Source organism: Podarcis muralis, chromosome 16, assembly GCF_964188315.1.
Source record: "Podarcis muralis chromosome 16, rPodMur119.hap1.1, whole genome shotgun sequence".
NCBI lineage: Eukaryota > Metazoa > Chordata > Lepidosauria > Squamata > Lacertidae > Podarcis > Podarcis muralis.
Genome location: NC_135670.1, coordinates 38,879,411 through 38,906,711, shown reverse-complemented (window position 1 = coordinate 38,906,711; position 27,301 = coordinate 38,879,411). Strand labels below are relative to the sequence as shown.

The window sequence follows — 27,301 nt, the reverse complement described above, 5'->3', positions numbered from 1 at the left end:
GCTGGGGCAAGTGTTCACCTGTAGTTTTCACTGGTGAGTTCATTGTGACTAGAGTACAAATCCTGCACAGAAATATATTAAATACATAACGGCATAGTCTTTTTTATGTGTGATGACAATTCTTAAGAACTGGTCTGCCTACCTCCAGTTGTTTTATAGCAGAGTGCTTCTACCAAGTCTGTCAAATGCCCCCTAGAAGCTTTGACCTTTCACACAGCCAGTAGCCACACAGGAAGCCCAAGCGCTAACATGCCAAAACATTCACATTTGTCTTTCCTTTTTAAAGCTTGGGCCTATATTGTGTTATACACTAGGTTGAGTCTCACATGGTCGAATACACACAAATGCCCTGCACATAGAAAGCAGGTTGTCCAGGAGTAGGATTTTAGGGCAGCATGTTGGTTTTCTGTGTGTGTGCAAGAGTGTTTCGGGGGTGGGTGGGTTCTGTCATGTAATTTCTTCTGTTCCAACCTGAAACAATCCAAGCTTGCCACCTCAACTGCTTGCTGTTTGTGAGAACAAGCAGCAGTCATTAAACATGTGTGTTAAGAGTCTTGCGTGGTATGGAAATGTCACACCATTGTATGGTGTCTGCTATGTAGTTAAGAACTTAAAAGGTGACAAGCATGATGTCTAGAGACATTAAACATTTGATACCAGTCTGCATGTACGTTTTCAGGACTTGCAAATAGAACTATTCATATTGGGCAAAAGATTCCTGCATTGCAGAAGGTTTGACTAGCTGACCCTTGTGGTCCCTTCCAACTATGACTCTAGGATCTCAGAGACTCTTGACTACCTATAGCTTACTACTCCATGCCCATCCCTAGTTGGTGTACCTATTTGCTTCAGGTCTCATAATCCTTTGTAAGCAGCAGTGGTATTTTAAACATTTTTGGAAGGTTTATGAAACAGCACATATTACTACAACTCAAAGAATCACTTCTAAAAGTCTTAGCAATATAAAGCTGCAATCCTATATCTGTGTATCTGGAAGTAAGGCCCTTGAGCTTGGTAGAACTTCAGAGCAAGAATCCCAATATAAAGGGAATAATGATAATCTAATCAAGATCCCTCTAGCAGTTCATAGGACTGCTTTGTGGTAGAATTTTTTAAAAAAATATGTTACAAGAAATATCAAGACAGTTATTTGTATTTACTAACGATTTTCTGGTTTCAGTGTGTATATTTTGATTGGTTTGCTTGCTTGTGGGGATCTTGTGATGACGTACAACAAATACAGTCTAAATAATTAAAGTATGCTAAATTTTGTATTTTGCTATAATGGCTTCAAACGTTGAAATTTGGCTTAAAAATGCAATACATGAGTGACTAGTTTATAATTTGTGAATGTAGAGAAGAGGGAAGGCAGATGGCAGCTACAGTGGATCTTTACATAGAATTCTCCAGTTTCAACTTTTTCATGTTAATTGTACTAACCTCTCACAAAGGAAACTGTTCATTATAAGCTTGGCACAGCTCATTGTTAAAGTTTACATCCTCTTTGGAAGAGAAAAGTGAGATGTAAGATGTGGTTTTTGTAATTGGTGCTTTATATCCAGCAAGGCGTCTAAAATCAGCATGGCTGCTATTAATGAAATGAACCATTTGACAATTTGAGCATTGATTTTACACAGCAGGTTTCTAGACCTCATAATTCCTTAAGAAAAAGCTGCTGTGTATGGGAAACTTCAGCAAATGCTTATAAGAGTTTAGGATGGGATATATTGGAACTGGTCTCACTCCCTTCTTGTGGCCTTGAAGTCAGTTATTTGTGTTCTCATCTTCTAGTTCCTCCTCTAATTGATGCCTCTCCGGTGCCCATTGTCTGTGCTGGGTATTGTAAAGAAAGGTGGATCAAAAGATAATCAGTTTATCACGAGCCAGAAATTAAAGACCAGCATGAAACATGTAGATATGTATACAGTGGATCCTCAGGTTATGTTACGTTCGGGTAACGTAACTTTCAGGTTGCAAACGCGGCAAACCAGAAGTGTATACTTCCGGATTTCGCCGCATGCGCAGAAGTGCTCTATCGCGCTGTGTGTGTGTGTGTGTGTGTGTGTGTGTGTGTGTGTGTAGAAGCAACACCTCTAGATGCAGACTTTTGGGGGTACATACGGACTCCCGGAACGAATTAAGTTTGTATCTGGAGGGTCCACTGTACTGTAATACATTCCCTGTGCCTAAGTGGGAGGTGATGTGCCTAAAAATCTGGATCAATAATATTTTCTTGATTTTCTTATTTTATCTTTTTGTAAGCCACTTTGAGAGTATTTTTTTATGAAGTGAATTAATCATCTTAAATCAGTACGAAATATTTATTGTTTTTATTTTATGTCATATTGAGCATGATGGACTTTAAAAAATTGGCTGTCTTATTGGTGCTCGTATTCCATTGATAGATGCCATTGCAGAGGCATTTAATCTCTTTTTAGTACTAGGATCCTGAATACTTCAGTCACATCATAGCTGTATAACTGGAGCTCCATCAAGTGGCTAATGATAAGTTATAGCAACAGCCATTTAAAAGAGCCAAGATTAAATTTAGGAGTGAAATCTAGATTCTGCGTTCCAACCCAACAGAAGGTGATTTTCTAATGGAATTTTCCTCTATTTAAGATTTACCGTGCCCCTCAATCTAGAAACTGCCTTCCCTATAGCCTTTAGTGCAGTACTGCATTTCCTCCATTCTCTATTTCCCACAGCCTGTGTACCCACCTGGAAAATAGTTCTACTTAACAAGATTCCTCTTCTTTCAGCTTCCTATTGACTGGCTTCCAAGCACTAATGATTTCAGCATTATTAAGTTTGTTGATTTTTACTTCCTGTTGCCCAATATGTTGAATATAGTAGTAGTTATTTTCTGCATTAATCTTTGCAGAGTTTGATACAAGCTACCAAGTAAGTGTAGATTAAATAAAATTTTGGCTGTGACTCTTAAGTACCCCATTCAGTGACCTGGTTCACGTGTAACATTAAACCATGGTTTAGTGGTGCATGTAAACCCAGCATAGCACCTTACAAGCCATATTTTGTTGTTGGCTCCCTAACTTTAATTATGTTTCAGCATTGTGTGTGACCCCAGACATTGTATGTAATTCTTTCAGTTTGTATAAGGATTTCCACTGCTCTTGCGTATGCTTCCCGCTGAAAGCAGTTCTTCATGTTTGTGTTGGAGATGGTTTCTAAAAGTGGTCTGGGATGACTTCTGAAGCAGCACAGGAAACGCTTTGGGGAAAACTAGGGCGAAGGGGCTCAGAACCCTTTGGATAAAGGCATTTATCTACCTAAGATCAAGTTTCATTTTTAAAAGTCTATCATGGATTTTTATAATATCCTGTAGCTATGGGAGCACCCATGTAGATACAATCAAGGAACTACATGTATTCAAGAGAGTACTTGACTGCATTTAGCTGTAAATAATTAGGGTACTTTCCTACGTTTCCTGATATTAAAGTAAATTATTCTTTATGCTGATGAATCTAAATAAGGGGATAGCTGCAAGCTGAGCTTCAGCTCTCATGGGTCTGACATCTTTTTTAAAAATGCACACACGCAGTATTGTATGAAATTTTGCTGAGACATTCCACACTTATTCCATTTTTATGTTGTAATCACTTTGGTTTCTCTAGTGCCCTGTCAGTATTTTATCACATATGCACCTCTTAACTGTGTGGCGACCTTATCCAGAAAATGTCAACTACATCCTAGTTCCTGATCACCCTGCAACCAGGACCGCTCAGTATTACATGACTTAACCTTCTCTATTGTTTACAGAGAGGAGGCTTGGCTTTAAGGAATGTGGGACTTAGTAGCAGATTATAATGACAGTTTAGAACCTGATAAATATTACCATGTTTCAATCTCAGAATAGCAAACTAACCAAGCATAAGCATGGTAGCACAAAGCTTACTATGTATTAAACTACTAAAGTCTTATCTTTAAGAAAATGTTGCAGATTGTGTCTCCGGATTTTATTTTTTAAAACTAACCTCTAACATTGCCATGTAAGCTACCCAAGAGAAAAAATACATTATTAAAAAAAATATTACACACACTGTGTGTTTCCTCACTCTAATTTATTTAAGCATTGTGAACAAAGCTAAACTTTGTAATTTGTTTTGAAAATAAAAGCTACAATTCTAGCTTTCTAACGTGCAATGTACTTTCAAATTCAAGCCATTTGGGAAGGTGAAGATGGGATTATTTTTGTAAAATGAAATTTGCTTTTAGCTTCTAATGTGTCGCTTAAGTGACTTTTCTTTTTAACTGGTGCAACTATTATAGAAAATACAGTATATAATATTTGAATATGTAAAATGACCTGTTCTTCAATCTCTCTTGTAGGTGTTGGCCTGGTTTGAAGAAGGTGAAGAAACAGTCACAGCCTTTGTAGAGCCTTTTGTAATCTTACTCATATTGGTAGCCAATGCAATTGTGGGTGTGTGGCAGGTGAGTGAATATTTTGTAATGATTGAATATTGGAAAACTTCATAAACATTGTTCCAACAGGCTGCAACTTGTACAGACTAATTTTATACTAATTTTAAGTAAATTTGCTATATATATTCTAGATTAGCCTGAAAGTAGATGCAAGTTGTGAAATAGTGGAAATAGTTCAGCATTTCAGATTTAGTTATTTGAGAGATGCTCTACATTGTAGAAGTACTGCAGGATCCAAAGAGCCATGCAACTAATTAAGTGAACCCAAGGAAACGTAGGACTTGTATTGCTTAAGCAGCAGCTTATTGTGTAACAAGTTTCTTTTGAAATCAGGAAGTTACAGGAATATCTGCTGTACTAGAAATTAAATTTTGAGAGTTTGTGAAGAATGCTGAACTTTAGGTCTTTTTTATTTTAGTTTTAATTAAGGTGTTTTTGTGTTACAAAGAAGAAAACAGTGGCACATCTATTGTCTCCATTTAGGTCATTTATGAGAATTGAGTATTTGGGGGGGATGAGGTGATGCATGTGTTTTTCATAGTTGATGCATGACACTGAAATCTTACTTGCTTATTTAAATCTAAAATTTGAATTTCTTCTGCATGGTGTATTTATGGTAGTTCTAAGTTGCATGCATGGACTGACATGCCATTAAGGTTAGGAAAACCCAATTTGCCCTGAACTACTTCCTCAGAATGCTTTTATTGTCTTTTATATAATTGTATGACATGTGACTTGGTCATCTTGTGTATTTGAGAATGTATGTGTTTATAGTAACAGCCAGGGTTAGAAACTGAGATATAAAAGCTAATCTCCAAATGGCACCTTAAACCTGGGTTGCGGCTGCACTAACAGAATATTTAAGCTCTGTTTTTTACAAGATGAAAATGAATTGTGTATATTGTCAGCTCCAGGTTAAAATATTACGTTAATTTTTCATATGACTGCAAAATGCTTCTCCTGCCTACCCCACAGATACTCTTATGTGGGTCCTTTCTTCAGTCTTCAGAGAGTAGCTGGAAATGGGGAGGCAGAAAAAGGTCCCCCTTTCCTTCCACTCTGCATTCAAGCTCTAGAACAGGGGTAGGTGACCTAAGGCCCGGGGGCTGGATGCAGCCCAATTGCCTTCTCAATCCGGCCCGCGGACGGTCCGGGAATCAACGTGTTTTTACATGAGTAGAATGTGTCCATTTATTTAAAATGCATCTCTGGGTTATTTGTGGGGCATAGGAATTCATTCATTTTTTCCCTTCAAAATATAGTCTGGCCCCCCACAAGGTCTGAGGGACAGTGGACTGGCCCACGGCTGAAAATGGTTGCTGACCCCTGCTCTAGATTCTCACTATACCCTCTTTCCTTCATATTACATATGTCCTTCTGGCACCACCTTAACTGAAGAGAATGCAAACAACAGCAGACCACCAGGCAGTCAGGCGGTGGCAGCAGATTTGGGCCACGTTCACAGCACACATTAGCAGATTTTCTTTTATACTTAGTTCTAACTAGAACCTTGAAAACCCTTTATTTTTTTGACTGTTTCCTTTTGCTGGCTCATCGAACAGCTTGAGTCTTAAATGCACTTTAACATATTTATATTTGTCAAATCTCAAGTAGTTGCCGGTATGAATACATAAATTGCCCCAATACATAAACTGGTCACCCATTTTGTAGCAAGTTATTTCTATATCAGGCTTTTGTATAGTAGGGCCCACAGCCTTCATATCCTGACAGACAGTGAGTTCCCTCACCCCCAATTTAATAATAATAATAAATTTTATTTATATCCCGCCCTCCCCAGCCGAAGCTGGGCTCAGGGCGGCTAACAACAATCAAATAACCAAATAGTTGAATAATCACACATTCTAAAATATTTCATTATAAAAATTAATTAAAATCAAATTGATGGCAACCAAAATACTGTGCAGGTTGCCAGAGGAGGGAGTCAGGCTGCGCCCTGACCAAAGGCCTGGTGGAACAACTCTGTCTTGCAGGCCCTGCGGAAAGATGTCAGGTCCCGCAGGGCCCTAGTCTCTTGTGACAGAGCATTCCACCAGATTGGAGCTGCAGCCGAGAAGGCCCTGGCTCTAGTTGAGGCCAGCCTAACCTCTCTGAGGCCTGGGACCTTGAGGATGTTTTTATTTACAGACCGTAGGTTTCTCTGTGGGGCATACCAGGAGAGGCGGTCCCGTAGGTACGAGGGTCCTAGGCCGTATAGGGCTTTAAAGGTTAAAACCAGCACCTTAAACTTGATCCTATACTCCACCGGGAGCCAGTGCAGGTGGTATAGCACCGGGTGAATGTGATCTCGCAGCGAGGACCCCGTAAGGAGTCTCGCTGCGGCATTCTGTACCCGCTGGAGTTTCTGGGTCAGTCTCAAGGGCAGCCCCACGTAGAGCGAGTTACAATAATCCAGTCTGGAGGTGACCGTCGCATGGATCACAGTGGCTAGGTCAGGGCGAGAGAGATAAGGGGCCAACTGCTTAGCTTGGCGGAGATGAAAAAATGCCGCCTTTGTTATAGCTGTAATCTGCGCCTCCATAGAGAGGGAGGTATCGAAGATTACACCCAGACTCTTAACGGACGGTGCTGGCACCAATTGCACCCCCGCAAGAGATGGGAGTTGCCCCCTCGATCCCATATCGTCCCGCCCCAGCCAGAGGACCTCTGTCTTCGCAGGATTTAACTTCAACCGGCTCCCACGTAACCATCCAGCCACAGCTTCCAGACATCTGGTCAGTGTGTCTGGGGCCGAGTCAGGATGGCCATCCATCAACAGATAGAGTTGGGTGTCATCAGCATACTGATGGCAACCCAGCCCAAAACTCCGGACAAGCTGGGCGAGGGGGCGCATAAAGATGTTAAAAAGCATCGGGGAGAGAATCGCACCCTGAGGCACTCCACACACCAAGGAGTGGCGCGATGACAATTCCCCCCCAAGCGCCACCCTCTGTCCCCGACCAGAGAGAAACGAGCGCAGCCATTGAAGGACTGTGCCCTGGATCCCCACGTCGGCAAGGCGGTGGTCCAGGAGTTCATGATCGACCATGTCAAAGGCTGCTGACAGATCTAGAAGAATCGGCAGCCCCGACCCACCTCGATCCAGCTGCCTGCGGAGATCATCTGTTAGGGCGACCAGAGCTGTCTCGGTCCCATGACCAGCGCGGAAGCCGGACTGGAATGGATCCAGAGCAGATGTTTCATCCAGAAACCTACCAAGCTGTTCAGCAACCGCTCTCTCAATCACCTTACCCAGGAATGGAAGATTCGAGACCGGGCGGTAATTGGATAGATCTAAGGGATCTAATGATGTTTTCTTTAAGAGCGGGCGCACCACCGCCTCCTTCAGTTCCCCTGGGAATGTCCCGGTGCCAAGGGACAGATTGATGATATCCCCCAGGGGGGCCCGCACCTCGTCTGGACACGCTCTAATCAGCCAGGACGGGCACGGGTCGAGAGGACAAGTGGTGGGCTTTCCAGCTCGGAGGAGTCTGTCCACATCGGCTGGGGATATCCGGTCAAAGTGGTCCAATACTGGACCCAATTTGTGCATTGGAGATTATTGCTATGCAGGATTCAAGAGAAATCTGGGATCTGAGAAATGTTTGAAAAGGAAGGGCCCCAGTTGGCTATTTCTGAAAGTATGGTGAAATGAGAATGACTGTCCCCTGAAACCATGGTAATAAGATATTGGTATAAAACCACTGCCAAGCCGGAGCTACCAAATTCTGAATAATAACTGTTTCTTTTAGTTGGTTTCAAGCAGCTCATCTGTTTACAATCCAATAATGTGTTCCTGAAGCATATACCCAGCCAGTGTGTATTACAAATCCCCAAATGGTATATGATAGGTGTTTATTGAAGTCTCTCTCTGCTTGGAATGTACAAGGTAGTTGACTATTCTAAATAGCAGATGCTATAAGCAGTTGAATGCATGAATTTAATCTGGAGCAGAAAGTGTGAGCAGGATGTCCCTATAGTACAGATCTTTTAATTGGTCTCACAGATGGATTGTTAAAAATAGTCACTCAGATAAATTCCAAAAGAACATTTTCTATTTAAAGTGGTCTATCTGGGTGGCTTAATAACGAAAAGTATGCTCATGTTACAATTCTGAATGGGCACTGGAAAGGGAGACAAATGTAACTTTTGCCTCACGTAACATATTGTTAACAATATGAACATTTCCCCGGAAAGCCAATTCTTTAGTTGTTGGATTGGCAGAAAAGACACTTGATTTTCAGCACTTTGTTAAAGCAGTTAGATAAAGTGTTTTGCAATGGAACAATATGCAAAACAATTTTTGATATCTGCTAATGTTGAATCTGGAAAAGTTATGATTTGTGGGTTGGGGCAAGCAGCAATTCCTGCCAACATGTATTTCTCTTCAATGTAAACTTGGAAGTTTTAAAGATTTTTTTGCACTATTGCTGTATCTGAATATACTGGCAATATGAGTCATGGATAGGTACTTCTCATTTGACTTTCAGTGTAGATATTAGAGCTGGAACTGTTGGCTACTTGAACTTTTTTTTTCTGTTGGTGACCTATAATAACTTGGCAAGATTTTAACATTAAACTGTCTGGAAATAGACAATATTATTGACTGCAAAGTCCTTATTAAATAACTACAGGCATAAACCACTGTTAACATAATCAGATTCAGTTTTTGTGGACAAAAGCAGAGTCCATCTGAAATATTTATGAGCAGCATTCAAAATTAGCCGGGAACCAGGTGCATTTTGTGACTGGGAATGGTCTGATTGCAAGCAATTTGAGAAGTCTTGGTGCTGCGTATGGTGACTGAGATTCAAGGTTAAAATTGCCGCTGCTAGAAATACCTTCCTGCCTGACTTCAAAGTAAGATCGCTGGCTGCTGCCTTCCATGCTGCTTTGCCTCGCCTCGCCTCCCCACCCCAAAATGAGATCTCTGCTAGATCACTGGCTGCTGCCTTCCACATGCCTCTTCGCTTCCCCCTTTACATAATGATAATAATAATAATAATGCTGGTATTTGTAAATATTAATTATTCAACTGGCTTATGGTTTTGGCCACAATTACAGGGGTTGAGCCCCATTCATGTTTGTGGTGTTCAATTAAGAATTGCCATTAAAAATGTGATACTAACAATGTGTCACTGGTGTGAATTGTGCATTAGTTCATGCATTTCAAACAAATTAATAAAAAGTGCTGCTACGTTTGGGGGGGGGGTGGCTAGCCATTCTGTTTTTGCACCCACAACAGAGGTTCCATGTGGCAAATAGCTTTTCTATCCCAGTTTCTAACACTGGTTATGAGGTGTTAATATGTTCTTTTTAAATGCCAAAAATGTCACTATGTTCAGCTAATAGCAGTTACTTTGTTAGCAAGTCATGCACTACATTTTTCTGTTATAAGTACAAATAGGAGGCTTTGAGGACAATTGTTTTCGTCAAACTTGGATGCCAGAGTTGTTGTAGTAACTATGGATATATCCATTTGTAGTTATGAACGCATCTAGCCAAACAGTGGCTAATTGTTGTGGGAGGGATAGAAGCTTATTTCCAAAGAAGTGATTCTGATCTGTCTTGTCTTACTGCTTAATCACTAACTATAAGAATTGCGCTTTTGGGTTTTAGGCTGCTTGCTCTAAAATGACACAGGATGCAGCCTGCCTGTTTTTTATATGAGAAAAGGATCTCTCTATGATTATGAAAAGAGGTTCTTATTGAACTATCCCCAAGTGAAAACTACCCTTGTCTTTCCCAAATTGTAAGAAAACACATTTGCAAGAACATGAAATGAAATGAAGTAGAGGGCATTGGTTTGCAGATTGCATTTGAAAGTGATGTTTTCCAGGCTGCTCCCCTTGCTGCAACAGCATCTGGTAATGTCAGTAAATGAACGAAGATTGTTTGCCTAACAGTATAAACGAGAAAATTGGAGGGTGGCAATTTGGCCAACCACAATAGTAAAAGCAACAGCTTGTGTGCCCTCTAATCTCAGTGTTTATTTATTGCAGGAAAGAAATGCTGAAAATGCCATTGAAGCTCTTAAAGAATATGAACCTGAAATGGGTAAAGTGTATAGACAAGACAGAAAAAGTGTACAAAGGATAAAAGCAAGAGACTTGGTTCCAGGTGATATCGTGGAAGTAGCTGGTAAGATGATTTATATGCTACAACATTATGGGTCTTTTTAGTTATTACGAATTGAATTGCTGTTAAGACAAAGAGTGATAAAAAATAAATAAATATAAATATACTCAAAAACAGTTTTAAACATTGTAAAAAGCTGTGAACTCAGGGTTGCCAGGAACAGCATCTTTCAGCCATCAAATGCTAGGGTAAACAGGAACATTTAAAAATATCTCCTGATAGTCAGTAAGGAGGGAGACAGATGCACCTCACTAGGGAATGTCTGCAACTTATGTAGGGGTTATATTCCAGGGATTGCGTCTAAAGCCAAAAATCATGTATAATCATAGCACATTGGGTTCAGTGTTGGGTGGGATTGCCAAGGTCATTTTCTGGGACCCCTTTTCATTTCTGCCCACCTTTTAAAAAAATTTCGTGTGCATAAAGCTGAATGCACACAAGTTAAATTTGTGTAAGTTGTGGGCTTACTGCCTCTCCTCATCAACCTCTTTACTGTGAGGGGAGAAAAACTGCTTACTTCTGGAGGCACAAATTAGCTGTTACAACAGCTGAACTGACATGAAGTGACCTACAACAGAATAATGTCTTGTGTAACCAGTCACCTGCCTGTCAGTCATCTGATGTCAATCACCTGACATAATTAAGACATCTGTCAAAGTTGACCTGGGGTATGGGGGAAAGTTGTGCAGCACTTCCCAGATGCCTGACAGAGACAGTATTTGGGAAGTGGTGCGCAAGTGCCTTTGCAGGCTTTGCCAATTGGCAGTGCCTTCAAAGCCCCTTTTTCTAAGCCACCATTCCATACCCCACACCTGGTTTCATATATGATGGCAGATGGGCATGACTTGTCTGAAACTACCTTATGGACCAAATGGGGAGGACTGGCAGGCCAAAGTCATGTTTACTTGCCTCTTGACTTCCTGCATCAAGCTTCCCTCCCTGTGTTGTCTCTACTGGGGGTGGCTTTCTTCCACCCTCTATGGTGTTCCTCCACTTCTTACTTTTGCAGTGTATTGTTTAGGTATGTGTTCGTGTTAAGATTTGCATAGATGTTTAACTTCTTTATTGTCAAATTCAGAGAGCAGCTATATTGGTTTGATGTGGCAAAAACAAAGAACCCTGCTAGATGAGCATTTTGTAGGGTAGAGCACTCCTTGCCGTATGGTTAAATGAGCAATTTAGGTGTAGAAATGTGTGCACTTAATAGAAACGTGGTACAAGCTTCCTGACTTGAATCCAATTTTGGGTAGCCTATTCCCTCCCCTCCACAAAGTTCAAGTATTTGTTACTCAGTTCCAGCTTCAATTCCTCTGACATGAGTTTAAGAGAAATGGATGGCTTAATTTTGTTTGTATGTATATCTAATACATAGACCTTGGGCAGTTCATTTTTCACAAGTTCAAGTTTAACATGTCCAAAAACAAACTAGTTATAGTTCACATTTCTCCCTTTACAAAAGGAACTAGTTCAGTTTGGTTATACTGTATACAAGTTCATCTAAATGATCCATGGCAATTTTTTTCAGCATACATAATGAGTTGTACTAATATTTATGCCCTCAGGTTTAAAATCTAATATTTTCATGTATGTCTTGGGTTTATATACCACCTTTTCTGTAAGGAGCTCAAGGTGGCATGCATGGTTCATCCCCTTCTTGATTTTATTCTCACATTGACTCTGTGTGGTATGAGAAAAAGTAACTGTCCCAGGGTCACCTAGTGAGCTTCTTGACTGAGTGGGAATTTGAACCCAGGTCTCCCTGGTCCAGTGCTAACCACTACACCACACTGGTGTAAGCAACACTGGAGCAGCTGCTCTTTCACTGCTGATACATGAAGCCAAGTCTCCCTGTCTGGAGTGGCCCTTGGTCAATGGATTGGGCCAGGCTGTGTGTCCCTTTAGCCCTTGCAGTCCCAGAGTAACTGGCAATTGGAGTAGAGTAATCTTTCTGGCAGAGAGGAGGAAAGACTGTTACTTCACGGACTGATGGATGTTGCCAGCTTGGTTTCCCCCTTATTGTGATGTTCTTCTTGGGAAGCATGGGGTGTGACCACCCAGTGACCCATGGTCTCCTGATTTATTTTGTGGTAGATCATTGTGTTGGGTTTGCTCCTGAAGTAGAAACCTGAGTTCCAAAATTCATTGAACTGTGCTGAATCTTCATAGTTGGCACTTTTGAGAATAAATTTATTTCTGTGCTTCCCTCCTGGCTTCTACATTGGGTATAAATACCTTCCTGCTAACATTTCACTCTTGAGGTCCATTTGTGTGTGTACTGAAGGGCATTGAATATGTGTATCTAGCATATAACTTGTACTACATATCATACTGATATTGCAGTGATAGATGACAAAAGTTATATAATAGGTGTACTTGATCTTTCTAATTCAAATTACTGTCTTAATAAAAAATATTAATACTATGTGGATTGAATTCTTTCATGGTCAAGCTGATGTGCAGATAACTAATAATTCTCAGATTTGCAATAATGCCATTCTTACCCTTGGAAAGACTATACTTAATTTTTGGAATGACTTTTCAATTAACTTGAATAGACTGTGCTGTGAAATGTAATCCAGTCACTGTAAGTGACTATAGCCAAGCTAAAATTTCAGGGTGGGTGGCAAGAGTACATACACTATGTTCCATAACTAGTGTCAAAACCTGGAGGTGAGAGAAACTGTGTGCATGCCTCTGTCATAAGTGTAAGCATATTGGATGGCCTTTGACATGGTGCCTGCAGAAATAGGACCATGTAGGGAAGCGACAAAGCACTTGATGCGGGGATGCATATCTGGGTATGGAATTTTAGGCAGTGTGCCAGTGACATTGCATTGCAGGCACCAGTGACTGTCATGAATAACCAGGTGGCAGTTACCTCTCAGATATCAGTGCTGTCTAATGTTCATGGATGTTTTAGGATAGGTGGGGGTTTTTTTAAGCAAAGAATGCATTGGGGCACAGTCACTGGCCCTTAAATAAGTGTCGTTTTTGTCAACACAAACAACTTGTTTTGGGAGGCGAGTTGCTTTTCCAACAGCCATATCTTGCCTGGAAAAACATCAAGCAAACACTGAGCTTTCAAAGTATGTAAAGTACTTGTTAGATGATGAATTAATAAGTACAATGTTGTAGGAAGTTGTGGTTACACTGGAGCTTGTAATTATTAAATATAGGTTGTTTCCCTTCAAAGGATATTGCTTACAGCTTAACAATGGAATATGCATCATAATAACAACCACAAACAGAACAGGTAGAATGTGCCAATTAGCCACCTTCGTGCTTTTGCTGCCACTTGTAAATGTGGGATTAATAAGGTTGCCTTCACTAGGAGGCTGGTCACTTCACAGGGATAAATGCTGCTGCCTTTTGAGGGGATTTTATATACAGTGCCACCGTGCATTACCTGAAACTACCTGGTTGTAGCAAGTTGATGCTATTGCTTACTGGTAAAATAACTATACCTGCCATTTGTGGGTAGTTTTTGCAGTTGTAAGTTGCTGATGAAGATTTGAGCAAAGATGCTCTTAATGGATCAAGACTACTGAAGAAAGAGAGGGTAGTAGAGGAACCAGCATAGGAACCAAAATACAACAGACATTGCAATCAAACAATAGACACATATTTTGAAACTTCTCAGCATCTTTTACAAGTGATATTTTGCTGGGGGAGTGACTGTTGAGGACATATCTCATTAGAACTTGTGATAATCTCCTTTTTCTAAGAAAAGATTCTGTTCAGATGGGAGACTTTACTGTAATACTGCTTTATCACAGTGTATGAAGATCAGCTATCATTAAGAAGCTTATTTTGAAAAGTAGAAAATAATGTTCTCGCAGTATAAACCTTTAGGAACTTTCATTAACCTCCACAGGGTTCTAGGTGTTGTTAAACAATCACAATGTAGTTTGGTAACCTACATATGACAACCAAAGAATACCCAGTTTTTCCTCAAATGACTTTGTATCTTACTCATCTGATTCAGATTTTTACTGGGGAGAATCAACTTCTAGGATTTTTTTTTTATTAATCTGCAGTTGTTTGTTTTAAGCTTTATTAATCAATTGTACTAAAGTAAAGGTACTTACTGCTTCTTCTGAAAGTACTGCGTGCTTACAGAACTGATGCCTGCTTTTTGCGGGTGGGGGAGAGGCACGTTCATGCAGTTTTCAATTATTAGTATTCCCATATTCCTTACACTTTGGTCATGCTCTATACCTCATGCTCTATAGTTCCATAGTATGTGTGTTTCTGAAAAGGAAGTGGTATCAGTGTTGGATAACATAGAAACTTGTGTATAGTTCAAGCACACAGTTCACATACTGTAACTGTTTTAAATTAAGTGTTCAAGTCCTGTATAATACACATCAGTTTTGTGTGATAAAGCCTTCTAAATTTTTATAGGTAGAAGAGTACAGGCAGTATGTACTCACAGACTATAGAAACCTTGCATATTAAGGAGCACTGCTGAAGTACCACTATTTCCTCCTTTCATTACCTGAATAATCCAGTAGTTTGAATGTTCCTACTTAGCTTGGCGCAGGGACGCGGGTGGCGCTGTGGGTAAAACCTCAGCGCCTAGGACTTGCCGATCGCATGGTCGGTGGTTCGAATCCCCACGGCGGGGTGCGCTCCCACTGCCCGGTCCCAGCGCCTGCCAACCTAGCAGTTCGAAAGCACCCCCGGGTGCAAGTAGATAAATAGGGACCGCTTACTGGCGGGAAGGTAAACGGCGTTCCGTGTGCTGCGCTGGCTCGCCAGATGCAGCTTGTCACGCTGGCCACGTGACCCGGAAGTGTCTCCGGACAGCGCTGGCCCCCGGCCTCTAGAGTGAGATGAGCGCACAACCCTAGAGTCTGTCAAGACTGGCCCGTATGGGCAGGGGTACCTTTACCTTTACCTTTTACTTAGCTTGGCATGCTTGCTAGAATCCTCTAACATGGCAAAAAGTGAATGTTGATGGTCTTCCTTTCCAGACCCTTGAGCAGAGAGGCTGCATTTCTGCCACTAGTTATGTTGACTGCACTGCTACTGCTGTTTTGTGAATTGCTTTTCTTGTATTTGCTAAAGCCTACGCATTTAGCTATTGCTATAATTAAGGTCTCCTAATTATTTTCAACTAATCAGTTTACTACACTATATTCAGACAGTCATAATTATCTCTATTGGAAAAATCCAGAGTAGCAGCATTTATAAAGAAGGGTAGGGAGTTTACTAATGTTCAGAGTATTACTGCAAGAATTGATCAGTGAGTGATTTTTTCATTAGATTGCTGAAGCCTCTGGCTTTTTTTAACCCATTCATTTCCCAACAGATTGTCTATGAGCACCTCCGATGTCATAGTCCTTAAGTAAGCCTGAGCAGGAATTTGCTGGTGTCTGGCCAGGGTCAAATTGCTAATTGTGTGTTCTCTAAGCAAATGATGGGGAAGTTGAAGAGCAAATAACAACTATGTGCTTGGCTATTAAAAGCTGTCTTCTTTGATTTTTCCAGAGTTGGTTCATTGGGCTAACTTTCAGCCAGTTTTGTTGGTGGTGGTTCTCATGGAAAAGATTGGGGGGGGTGTCCATAGAATCCACAAACCTTTTAATCATTTGTTTAGTTGACTTGGAAAGAGAAACAAATTAGATAACGAAGAGTAGAATTTATAAGCTAGGTATTAAAAGTAGAAGAAGAGAATGTTACTAATTTGGAATTATGGGTTGGCAGAGGAAATTAAATAAGAATCTATGCATTTCTTTCTGCAAAGCATCTCAAAAGTGATTTTGCAATACAGTAGAAACATATGTAGAATTTCAGATCCCATGCAGATACTGACTGAGATAAAAGTCTCTACTTGGAAAGCTTTTTGAAAGGGGAAGTCTTCAACATATGGCAAAAAGACTACAGTGGAGCTTTCCAAACTGTGTGTTGCGACATGTTAGTGTGTCAGCTGCAGTGTGTAGGTGTGTTGCGCAAATGCTCACCGTGCTCCTTCCAGGGCTGGAAAGGGGTTAGTTTAACCTCCGGTTTGCTATTAAAACTGAATCGCTGTGTCATGAAAAGATGTGTGTCTATAAAGTGTGTCACCAACATGAAAAGTTTGGAAATCTGGACTGTAGGATATGGGACTTTGAGCTCTGATTCATCTAGGGATGCCATTACACATTGCTGGTTCAGGTCAGATCTGTAACGCCCCCAAACATACAAAATTTTAGCAGGTTGCGGAAGAGTGTGCTTCTGGATAGCTTAATATTTTATAACATTTAATCACTGTATTACAGAATAGCTAACATTCATAAGGGCTGTTTCATGAATACCAATATCTGAATATTGTCTGGATAAGGTATGTAGCTCCCTCAAAGTAAAGTAGAGCAGACTTTGAAAACTCTGATTCCAGGTTTATTTAAGAATCCTATCCTTTATAAATGTCTACACTTGTATGGCAAAGGTCCAGTATCTATACAGAAGTGGTTGAAAGAACAAATTTGAGAACACTCAACAGTTCATCTGAAATTCTCCTTCTGGAAAAACCTCTCACTAAAGTTAAGCCAATTTGTGTTATGAAAGAGCCATTTTCCCTAGTAGAAACTGGATATTGTTTTGTGCCGTCTCTCCTATCATCCCCTTTCCATCACCACTGTTACTTTTTATTTGGACAGACACTGTTCAGCTGTTTATGGTGTGTGTAGTCCAAAAGTAATATATGTATTTAGCAAGTTTCTCTCTCTGGATTCCCTTTATTCAAGTTTTTACTGGTACCATTATCTTTCTTGCTCTGAATCAGTGATGTGGTATGGACAGTTTTCCAAAACAGAACCTTTCCCATTTCATAAGTTCAGTAGTAACAATGAACTGATGCCTATTACGAATATATACGTTAGGCAAGAATGACATGCTCAAGGCTCCATCCAGTAAACTGCATGGGGGGCAGTGTGTGACTGGATGAGTAATTCATATAATGGGAATATAAACCTACATTAGCATATATGGCTGAGGCAAAAATCTATAAATTAAATAGATGCTTAGTTCATATTTTGCTGTGTTCAAAGGTTTGCTTTCACTTTATGCAATCAGGAGAATATAATGCTGTCACATGCCAGTAGTGAATCTTAAGTTAGGGGATAAGACAAAGTTTAGAAAGATTTATTAACCCATATTTTTTTTCTTCCTTATGAATTGTTTAGATTCTCCAGAACTCTGGGAAGGTGCTAGGCTTTGAAGTGTGGGAAATAAGATTGCAAAATAGCCCCCCCCCCCTTACTGGAATGTCAAACTTTTGTCCTGTACTTTGGCATTAGAACGGTCACTGTGTCTCTCTATGTGCTACCCGAACTTAATTGTTCACTTTGGATAGTTAAGCAAACTTCAGAACAATGAAACTTCAGCTTGGTTGCTATCCTTGCTGCTTAAAACAATTGGCCGCAATTACTGGGGAGAAGTATACATTTTGTACAGGGAATTTACTGGAGCCACAATAATTTTGTTCTTATTTGGGCTCATCAACTTTTGACTGTCATAACTTTTATGGAAGAATTGTTAATAAGATTTCAGAACATGCTGTTGAGGAACAAATAAATAAATAGTGGTGCTTTTTCTAAATACGCTGCTGAAAGGCAATGAGCTGTGGTGTTCACTTGGCTGTGTTGAAAGCAAAGTTTGTTAGAATAATATTTCAGTGCTTTCTTCCAGTAGTCCTTACAACCATTTTTAGCAGTTGTGTGTAGGCTGATCTATATACATTTCAGCAAAGAGATCCATTATTTTAATATGCCTTTGCCAAGTGGGGCAGTACATTTGAGATGCTCAGCTGTTGAAAGCCCAGCAACCGTATGTGCCCTTACGGATTGATGGACTTTCTTCTGCATTGTGCTGAGTCTTAGCCTGCTGTTTGCTGGAATTGTGATAGATGAAAAAGCAGCTGCTCTCATGTATCTACATATAAACCTCGTCACAACACCAGGGGACTGCATTCAAATAGTTTGCCCATTTTTGGCCTTGGTCATTGTTTTGTACCATTTTCTCTTCACTGCTGAAGGGCACAGCGAATTTGGTTTTCATGTTGTAATGACAGAGCAGAAAAGAAAAAGTCTAGTTGGCTTATTGGCCTCTTTATTCTAAATAGAGAGTGGTGTTATTTACCTACCTAAGACTCTGCCCAAGAGAACACTATAATTTTAACCTTGTGAGAAATGTTGCAGAAATTGTTTTTCTAAAAGAGTCTAAAGCTACAAATAATATGTGCTTAATCCTCTGGTATGGTGTTTGTGCATCCATGACCTAGCACATAGAAGTGGCAGACCTAACTTCCTCACAGCGTCATTCTTTCCCTCATGCATGATTGCTGCCAGTTGCATAAGCTGTTCCTGTAGGAATTAGCATTTAGTCTGTGCATCCCTACAGTAAAACTAGAGGGACTATTGTGTAACAAGTCCACATATTCTGGCAGGATTAGTAATTACTGGCTGATGATGCAAGTATTTTCAGTACCCTGTTTTAGGGTTTTTGTCATGTGTTGGCAAAATAGCGTTTTATTAGTTCTTCCTTCGTGTGTGTGTGTGCTACTTTAGAAATGGTTCTTAGATGAAATGTAGGCTAGTGCAAAAGATGTTGGATATGGCAATTTCCTGTCCAACATTAAAGAGCTATGCTGGTCAAACTCAAAGACTGAGGTCCTAGGGGGAACATCAGACACCCATGTCATCGTTTACACTCTTTAAAATATTATCAGTTTCAAAAGTGGTTTGCACTGATATTTGAGAAATCCCAAGTCTGTTCAAAACCAGTCAGATAGTATGGATTCTCCCAATTGTCAACATCTTAATGGGCAGATGGAGAATTCTCTGAGAATGTACAATAATGATATTAACCGAAATAGATACTTCATTAAAGGTTTAAGATCTAGTAACAGGGTTTAAACTACATGAGGAGAAATTGCACATAGCAAAATGTTCCTATAAACACTTGGGCAATGAGATACACTTCCAAAATAGGTTATGGAATTTCTAATTGTGGGAAGCTCTGAAAAATGGGTTAGCTTCCCTCATTTCAAAAGTGAAGTGAGATATTTTGAATAAATATATGGTTGATGTATGCTTGTTCTGGTACTACTTGAAAAATATTTGCATTCTTTAACGTCTAATCAAACTCAAATACTCTCCTCTTAATCCACAGTTGGTGACAAGGTTCCTGCTGACATAAGAATTACTTCTATAAAATCGACAACTCTGAGGGTAGACCAGTCAATTCTCACAGGTAAGTGTTTCTTGGCAGTAATGATCAGAAAATCTATTTGTTTTAAAAACAAATGGGAAACTGTCCTGATTACAGCAGCAACCTCGGTTTTTAACAGAACTCTTAGGCATCATTGTGGTGAATGAGAGCCATCAGTGTTACACTGGGTACATGCCATTCTTACTCAGTGGAAGCCATTAGTATATCTTGGCATTTGTTCCCTTCCAACTCTGCAATTCTATGATTCTGTTATTCTTTCTTTAAACTAAAATAAAGTACCCAAAATAGGAGGTTTGCTTAGAAGCTGGAGTGAACACAATCTTATCTGCTTCAATAATCTTAGCATGATCTATTTATATTTTAGAAAGGTATATTTCTGCTGCGTGGTTGAGTGAAGAACTTCACTCGTGTTTCAGGTTCCTTCAATTCTATCTTGTCTGGACCAGGGATTGTGATTTATAACCCAACTTCCTTAGAATCCTGGACAGACTGAGTAGAAGATAGAATTCTCGTCTTGCACTGCTCTCCCCTCTGAACCACCAATACTTTTTTGTTTTCTTTTTTCTTTCCTTCATAATTTTTTATTAGTAACTTGCTTGAATAGCCAAATCAGTATATGTATACATGAGAGCTGTATATTGTTTCATATGTAAGACATGGAACATACCATTCAGTGACTGCATTGGAGGGGAAGGAACAATGGAAATAAAGATTTAATGTTGTACTACCCAATTGGTTTTGAAGTTGACTTGTTAAACTAGCCAGAGCTTGTTTTAAACCACAGTCCTTGGTCCAGATAGCAAGCTATATCCTGGAGGAAAATGAAAACTAAATTTCAGCTAATTCCTTCTTCCTTTGCTGGTGGGGAGGGAGAGTGTACAAGCCTAAGGCTCCTCTTACATTTGTTCCAGATCATGCACAATGTGCTAAAGTTAATAATGGATTAGTGTTACTTGTGAATGTTTCCAAAATCCAAATGGAATACATACTTTTAATGCAGAATATCAGAATTGAACCTGTGGCATCTCCAGGGAGGGTTGTGGAAAACTCTTGTTTGAAACACTGGAGAGGCACTGCTAATCAGTAATCAGTGCAGATGTAACTGAGGTCAGTGGACCAGTGGTTTGACTTGGTATACAGCAGCTTCCTGTGTTTCATTATACATACTCAATTGGGTTTATCTTTTCCTAGTTAAAAGTCAGCCATCCATCTCTCTTCAGAAAGTCATATTTCAGCGGAAATGTTAGAGAGGGAACTCTCTGTACTGTGTCCTAGTTATGATTTTTATTTGCCATTTTAAAGGCTAGAGTAATGTGCTTGCTTTGTAGAATCTAGGTTAGATTAGATTCCCAACGGTTCTTGTCCAGATCACAAAAGGTACATGAACAAAAGGCCAAGAGAGATGTCTACCTGTTGCTTCTTTCTCCTGGTCAATAGGTCTCACAAGCTTGAAGGGTATCATAATGTATTTGGTTGTATATTTGCAGTATAACCAAACAAACCGGGTGTCAGGATTGGAATATTTTTCCAGTAATGCTCAGTCTTTGAGCATTATTTTGGAGATCAAATAAATGTTGGTTCAATGAAAAAAATAGGTATAAAAGGAAAATTCCTAGATGCCAAGTTCCAAGTTTTAGGCTAGTACTCTTGGGTGAGAAAACTCCCATAGAGATTTAAAATAATAAAATATGCAGCAAAGTATAGCATGGAAATCTAAGCTGTTAGGCCTTTAAAAAATATGTGCCCTTTAAAGTAAGTTCCAAAGTTCACCTCTTCCTCTAGCATAGAAAAAGACAATGGGTTTGGTAAGTTAAAAATGCTTTTCAGACAACAACCGTTTTGCACAAGGGCTACATTTCTGATCCCAGTGCAAGTCGGCCTACTCTGCCCTTTTACAGCTCCTGCCCTCTTTTCCAGCTATCTCCAGGTCACTGTGGTGTGTGTGTGTGTGTGTGTACACAGTTGTGCATCAACTGGATGTGTGTAAATTAGTCATTGCCTGTACTTACAAACTCTCCAGATTCATGTGCTTTTCCATACAGCATTCAGAAAAGGTTGCACAGGCAGTAAAACTTGGCTTTAGTTAAAGTGGAGAAGGCTCCTAAATTATTGGTATAGGAACTCTAGAGTGGCTTGTAAGAGCCATGCGGTTTGGTTTGCACCAACCAGTACAAACCTTCTCACACGTTGAGCTTCTCTGGTAGACTGGAGGGGAACAGAGGCTTATTATCTAGTTCTTCACAAGGCGTGCTAAGCCTGGCATGATGGTTTACTCTAGGGTCTTAAATGTTTCATGCATTAATTAGACCAGATTGGTGGGGTATTATTATTATTATTATTATTATTATTATTATTAGTGTTGGTTATATGAGGCTGGCTATCCTACAGTAAATACATACTCACTTAATTATTGGGCCCACAGATCATATGGCCTGTGGATTGATTATGGCCCCCTCGTTTATATGCAGATCCCTGGAGGCATTCGAAGTCTGTTGGCCATCTGTCTGTTCCCCTCATGTTCTTAGAAAGTGTGAATGGGCACTGGGAGAAAGCCTCCATTGCAAATTCTGCATTTTTCCTCCTCTAATTTGATTCAGAGGCACATGGTATAGGAAGAAATTATCTTTAGGTCAAAATCAGACACAAAATCTAAATTAGAAACTGGTTTCTGATCATCTGGCTTGCCTTTTTTTGGTATATATGGAAGCTTCTTACATGCCCAGGCTTTGTAAATATTTCTGTATTTACATATGTTGAATGTCTTTCTCTAACTCTTAATTGGAGGATTTTCTTCTAACTTACCTAGACTATCTGTTATGGCCTGGTTTTCTCCTGCCAATTATTTGCATCAAAACTATTTTCAGGTGGTGTTGGTTTTTTAATGGCTACTGTAGGGTTGCCATATTTCAAAAAGGGAAAACCGGATACAGAAGTTGTTGAACTTTTTTTTTTTTCCAAAATCTAAAAAAAAAATGTTTTCGAGATATTTTAAAGGAAATTCATCAAAATCTAGACTTCTGAAACAGGTTGACATATCTCCAGATTTTCCTGTACATCTGAGCATGATTTCCACCCAGACACTGTTTACAACTGCCATGTTCTGACTATGTCCGGAAAATTCCAAGTGTATGGTAACCCTAGGTTACAGTTTTAATGTAGTGGCTTTTTCTATTAAAAAAATGCCTTTCATCTATGTCAACCTTGTATTATGATGTAATGGCTTTCACAGGTGATGTTCTGCAGATGCAAAAAGGTGGGAAATGGAGGCATTAATGTCTTACTAAAGCTGTAACCTTCATCTAGGTGAATCTGTGTCTGTAATTAAGCACACGGACCCTGTTCCTGATCCTCGTGCAGTGAACCAAGACAAGAAGAACATGCTCTTTTCTGTGAGTAAATTGGGGGGGGGGTCCTGTTTGTGCGTACTGATTGTTAAAGGATTGTTCTGCTGTTTCTTGACTTCCTTCCTATGGGTTCCCTCCCCCCCCCCCCAAAAAAAAAAATAGCCATCATTTTGTTTAGGGCAGCTCATGTTTAAAGAATTAAGAATATCTTGGACATCTAAATGGTAACCTTGTATGGAACTAAATGAGCCTTCAAAAACCTGATGCATATAAACACATTGTCTCTTCAATCATGGTAAACTTTGTTTAGCTACACTTGTACATGCAAGGCAAAAATGAAGAGCAGTAAAAAAAGAAACCATTGGAAACACACAGTTGCCCAGGGGACGTGTTGGGCTTGTAATCCTAGGTTTTCAGGGTACATGTTTGAAAGGCAAAAGTGAGGGCTATGGTTATAAAGCAAGGTGTTTCTGTCATCTACCAGTTACTGCTAAGTGTTTTTTTGTAACTGGAATGCTATTTATTAAGAGAGCTTATCTTCCAAGTTTCACTGATACCCCAGTTTCTTTTTTTAAATCTCCTGTAATGTGCCTGGCAGAAAAGGTTAGAAAAAGGGCTCAGCTTCTTTGTCATCTCTTGCAAGTCAGTTGCCACATTTGACCATAGGACGTCCTGTTCTTTGTTGCATTTGTTGGATGAGCGTCACTTGAAGATGCAAAAAGTGTGCTTGACCACATGTCTGCCCAACTCTTGCCCATACTGGCAAGGCTGGTCTAAGGAAGTGGTCTATGCTTCTTTGTGGGAGGGAGTAGTACAATTACATTCTTCAAGAGAATGAATGTGAGGCCTTTGTTGGATTTAAGAAAACAGTAGGTGAATGCTTTCTTGCATTCAAGCTTCCTCTACCCTAAGGTCACCCTGCAGGAGGCCATGATTTCATCTGCAACAGCAAAGTTAGGATCTCCCTCCCACACAGAAGCATTGACCACTACCAAGACCTGCTTAGTCTTTGTTTTCAGAAGATTGGTAAACTCTTGTTTCAGTGGGCCTCTGAGAAGTGCAGCCTTACTGGCTCTTAAGCAGGCACATGTTTTTCGGTGTTTCTGGAATCTTTGGGAGGGAGGTTCTTGGTAAACTGCTGCTCATTTGTCACTTCTATAAATATTGCTTTAATAATCACTTTTACTTGATGCTTCTGTTTGGTTGGTGATTTTAATTTGATGGTGGCTACCTGGTGTATAACTGGCCAATAAATACTTAGAGGCCATGGGCAAAGCCATCTGCCTCCTTGGAATGGGAGGAGTAATGAATCCATCCATGACTGGTGAGAAGATACACAAGAGAGGAATTAAATTCTTACAATGTTGGACACTCACTGTGATTGTTTTTTTCAAAGCTGACCAAACTAGAGTGAGAGAGTAATTTATGGTCATAGTAGGGCACGTAGTACATACAAATACACACAAAATAGGCCTGTGTATATAAAAACCCAGTTCAAAGACAGAATGAAATCTGAAGTAACTTCCAGAATGCTGATAGCTGCATTCATGTATTTTATGTTGCTGTTAACTCAAATTAGCCAAAATAAGACTACAAACCTTGCAGTTTGGCTATAAGGTATTGGTGGAAAATAGTATCTGAAAAAGCATAACCTAGCTTTATGTGCTAGTGATTAACCACAGTTCTCCAATTCCCTTTTAACTTCTTGATTTAGGGTACAAACATTGCTGCAGGGAAAGCTATGGGAGTGGTTGTGGCAACTGGCGTGAACACCGAAATTGGCAAAATTCGTGATGAAATGGTGGCTACTGAGCAGGAGAGGACCCCGCTTCAGCAGAAGCTGGACGAGTTTGGAGAGCAGCTGTCAAAGGTCATCTCCCTGATATGCATTGCGGTGTGGATAATCAATATCGGTCACTTCAATGATCCTGTCCATGGAGGCTCCTGGATTCGGGGTGCCATCTACTATTTCAAAATTGCTGTGGCACTTGCTGTGGCTGCAATCCCAGAGGGCCTGCCTGCTGTCATTACCACTTGCTTGGCTCTGGGTACTCGTCGAATGGCAAAGAAGAATGCTATTGTTCGAAGCCTGCCATCTGTGGAAACCCTGGGCTGCACTTCCGTAATCTGTTCAGACAAGACTGGAACTCTTACCACCAACCAGATGTCAGTTTGCAGGGTATGGTCAATTCACTTATCTAGTTTCTTCTAACTTATGTAATTTGTCTAGGTTTCTGTCAGAACTATGAAATAGGCCAGTTTTAGTGTCAGTACAGCTCTGTCACCAAAGCCTGCTTCTAAGCCTTTATTTTATTAAAATGTGATTGCAGATGCTTTATCAGCAGAAAGGATAATTTAAGTTAATTAGAAGGATAGTGCTTACCTCTTTGTAACTTGAATATTACTCTGTACATAAAGAGAAAAATACATGGCTTGGTTTGAGACAAAACTTAACCAATGCCTATCCCTTGAATCTGTTCAGTTCCTGAGCTCAACTCTAGGAGAAAAGGTGCCTTGAGAATAACTTTCCTTCACCACTGATGCAGTCTTGATAGGGTGAAGATAAATGTGCTCCAGGAGAGATGGAAAAAGAAAATAAAACTTTTTGCCATGTATAGACTCTTCCCAAGTTGATGGCTTGGGAATTATTCTCCTTGTCACAGGTTTTTTAATGAGTTTATTACCCTCTTCAAAACCAAACAAAAACACCTCAAATTTTGAGTGAAAAAATTCCATTCTGTATTAAATTGCCTATGAACTTTGAAGAATGACCTGTGATTACCATTTCATTGAAGGTAGGCCCTGGAGACATAGAATAGATAAGACTTAAGAGTTACTTCCTTCCCACGTTGCCATACTTCTGTCAGTCTTCTCCACTTTTCTCTATACCCCACACATGGGTGGTCCACAGTATTTGATAGTAAATTCAAACTGGAGTAGATATGGGAGGCCCTGGTGTAAAATTTGATGCATAATCTGTTATTGAGTAGATTACCAGAGTTACCTCTGATGCTAGGCACTCTCTGTAGAGTAACCAGCTGTGTGTGTGTTTAGAAAGTTGATGAATGCTGATCTAGGTATTGTCCTGTTATTTAGCAATTATGCCAGTCTCTTTATTCAGTTGGTTGTGCCTCACTTGTGATTGATATTCTTAGCAGGAACTGAATAGAAGCACAAGGAAAGAATTTTAAATCAAATTAAGGCACTTTTATTTGTGAAGGGTAATTGCTGGAAAGACTTAAGGGGCTAGAGCTTCTCCTGATTGCATTACGCGGCTGCAAATAATTACATTCAAAATTATTGGGCCAGGGTAAGATTTCAAATAAGTAAACAGTAACAGACCTCTTCTTTTTGAATCTACTTAATATTTGTGTGACTGTAACAGACTTTGGTGCCCCTGTTTAACTTGCTGTTTACTTATTTGTATTACTTTCCAGTCTTGTCCAGAATTTTATGCTGAAGTGTTTGTGCCTGTGGAACACAAAGCAGCTGCTCATCTGTATTCTAGAGAAGGTTACTTGCAGAGTATTGCATAACTGCCCGTCTCTTAAGAAGTCAGATGCCAAAAAAACAGAAAGGTTCCTTAGCATAGGAACATCAAACTCTTTTGCCTCGGAAAAAGATTTGTTTTGAAGTAGCAATATTGAGCTCTTCATTCTTTTAGATCAAAATATTTCCCTAATCCTATATAGCTGGGAGAGGGTGTTTTGTTTTTTGTTAGTGTCAAGTCCATTAGGTAATGCAGAAAAGTGGTGTCTGTAAGATTTTGGAAGAAAGCCTTTGCACATAAAAGCAGTAAAGCAGCATTTTCCTGTGGAAAAGAGATCTCTCCTCCTCTTTAGGAAGTTTTTACAGAAGTAATCCTTGGAGATTATTTTTCTGCATTATGGTCTGTTGCCAAACTATCCAGTCCAAGCCGATGTGAATTTACTCATGTTGCTTGTACACAGCAGGCTTGAAAGGAAAGTAACTGCATACATTTGAATGGTGGGTGTTCTTTTGAAAAAGGTTTTCCTTATGGTGGGGTAGTGGTGTTTCTCCTTGGGGATTGGAGTTCAGTCTTTTGCTCATCCCTTATTGGTAAACACTGTCCTCTCTTCCTGCTCCAATCTCTATTTAAACTATAGTGCTCCTTTTAAAAAAACCATTTCCCCTGCCTCTTC

At 39.9% G+C, this 27,301-nt stretch overlaps 1 protein-coding gene across 3 annotated transcripts in view; it reads left to right on the top strand.

Moving 5' to 3' along the window:
* The window catches only part of ATP2A2 (ATPase sarcoplasmic/endoplasmic reticulum Ca2+ transporting 2), a 54,152-nt gene that overhangs the window by 9,429 nt on the left and 17,422 nt on the right, over nt 1-27,301 (top strand). For all 3 annotated transcript variants that reach the window (XR_013390978.1, XM_028710229.2, XM_028710228.2), the window contains exons 4-8: nt 4,351-4,455; nt 10,446-10,584; nt 19,735-19,815; nt 23,098-23,183; nt 24,853-25,317. Coding sequence is in view for 2 of the 3 variants with exons in the window: in XM_028710229.2 (XP_028566062.2) it covers nt 4,351-4,455; nt 10,446-10,584; nt 19,735-19,815; nt 23,098-23,183; nt 24,853-25,317 (876 nt within the window). In the remaining variant the exon portion in view is untranslated. The remainder of the gene's footprint in view (nt 1-4,350; nt 4,456-10,445; nt 10,585-19,734; nt 19,816-23,097; nt 23,184-24,852; nt 25,318-27,301) is intronic.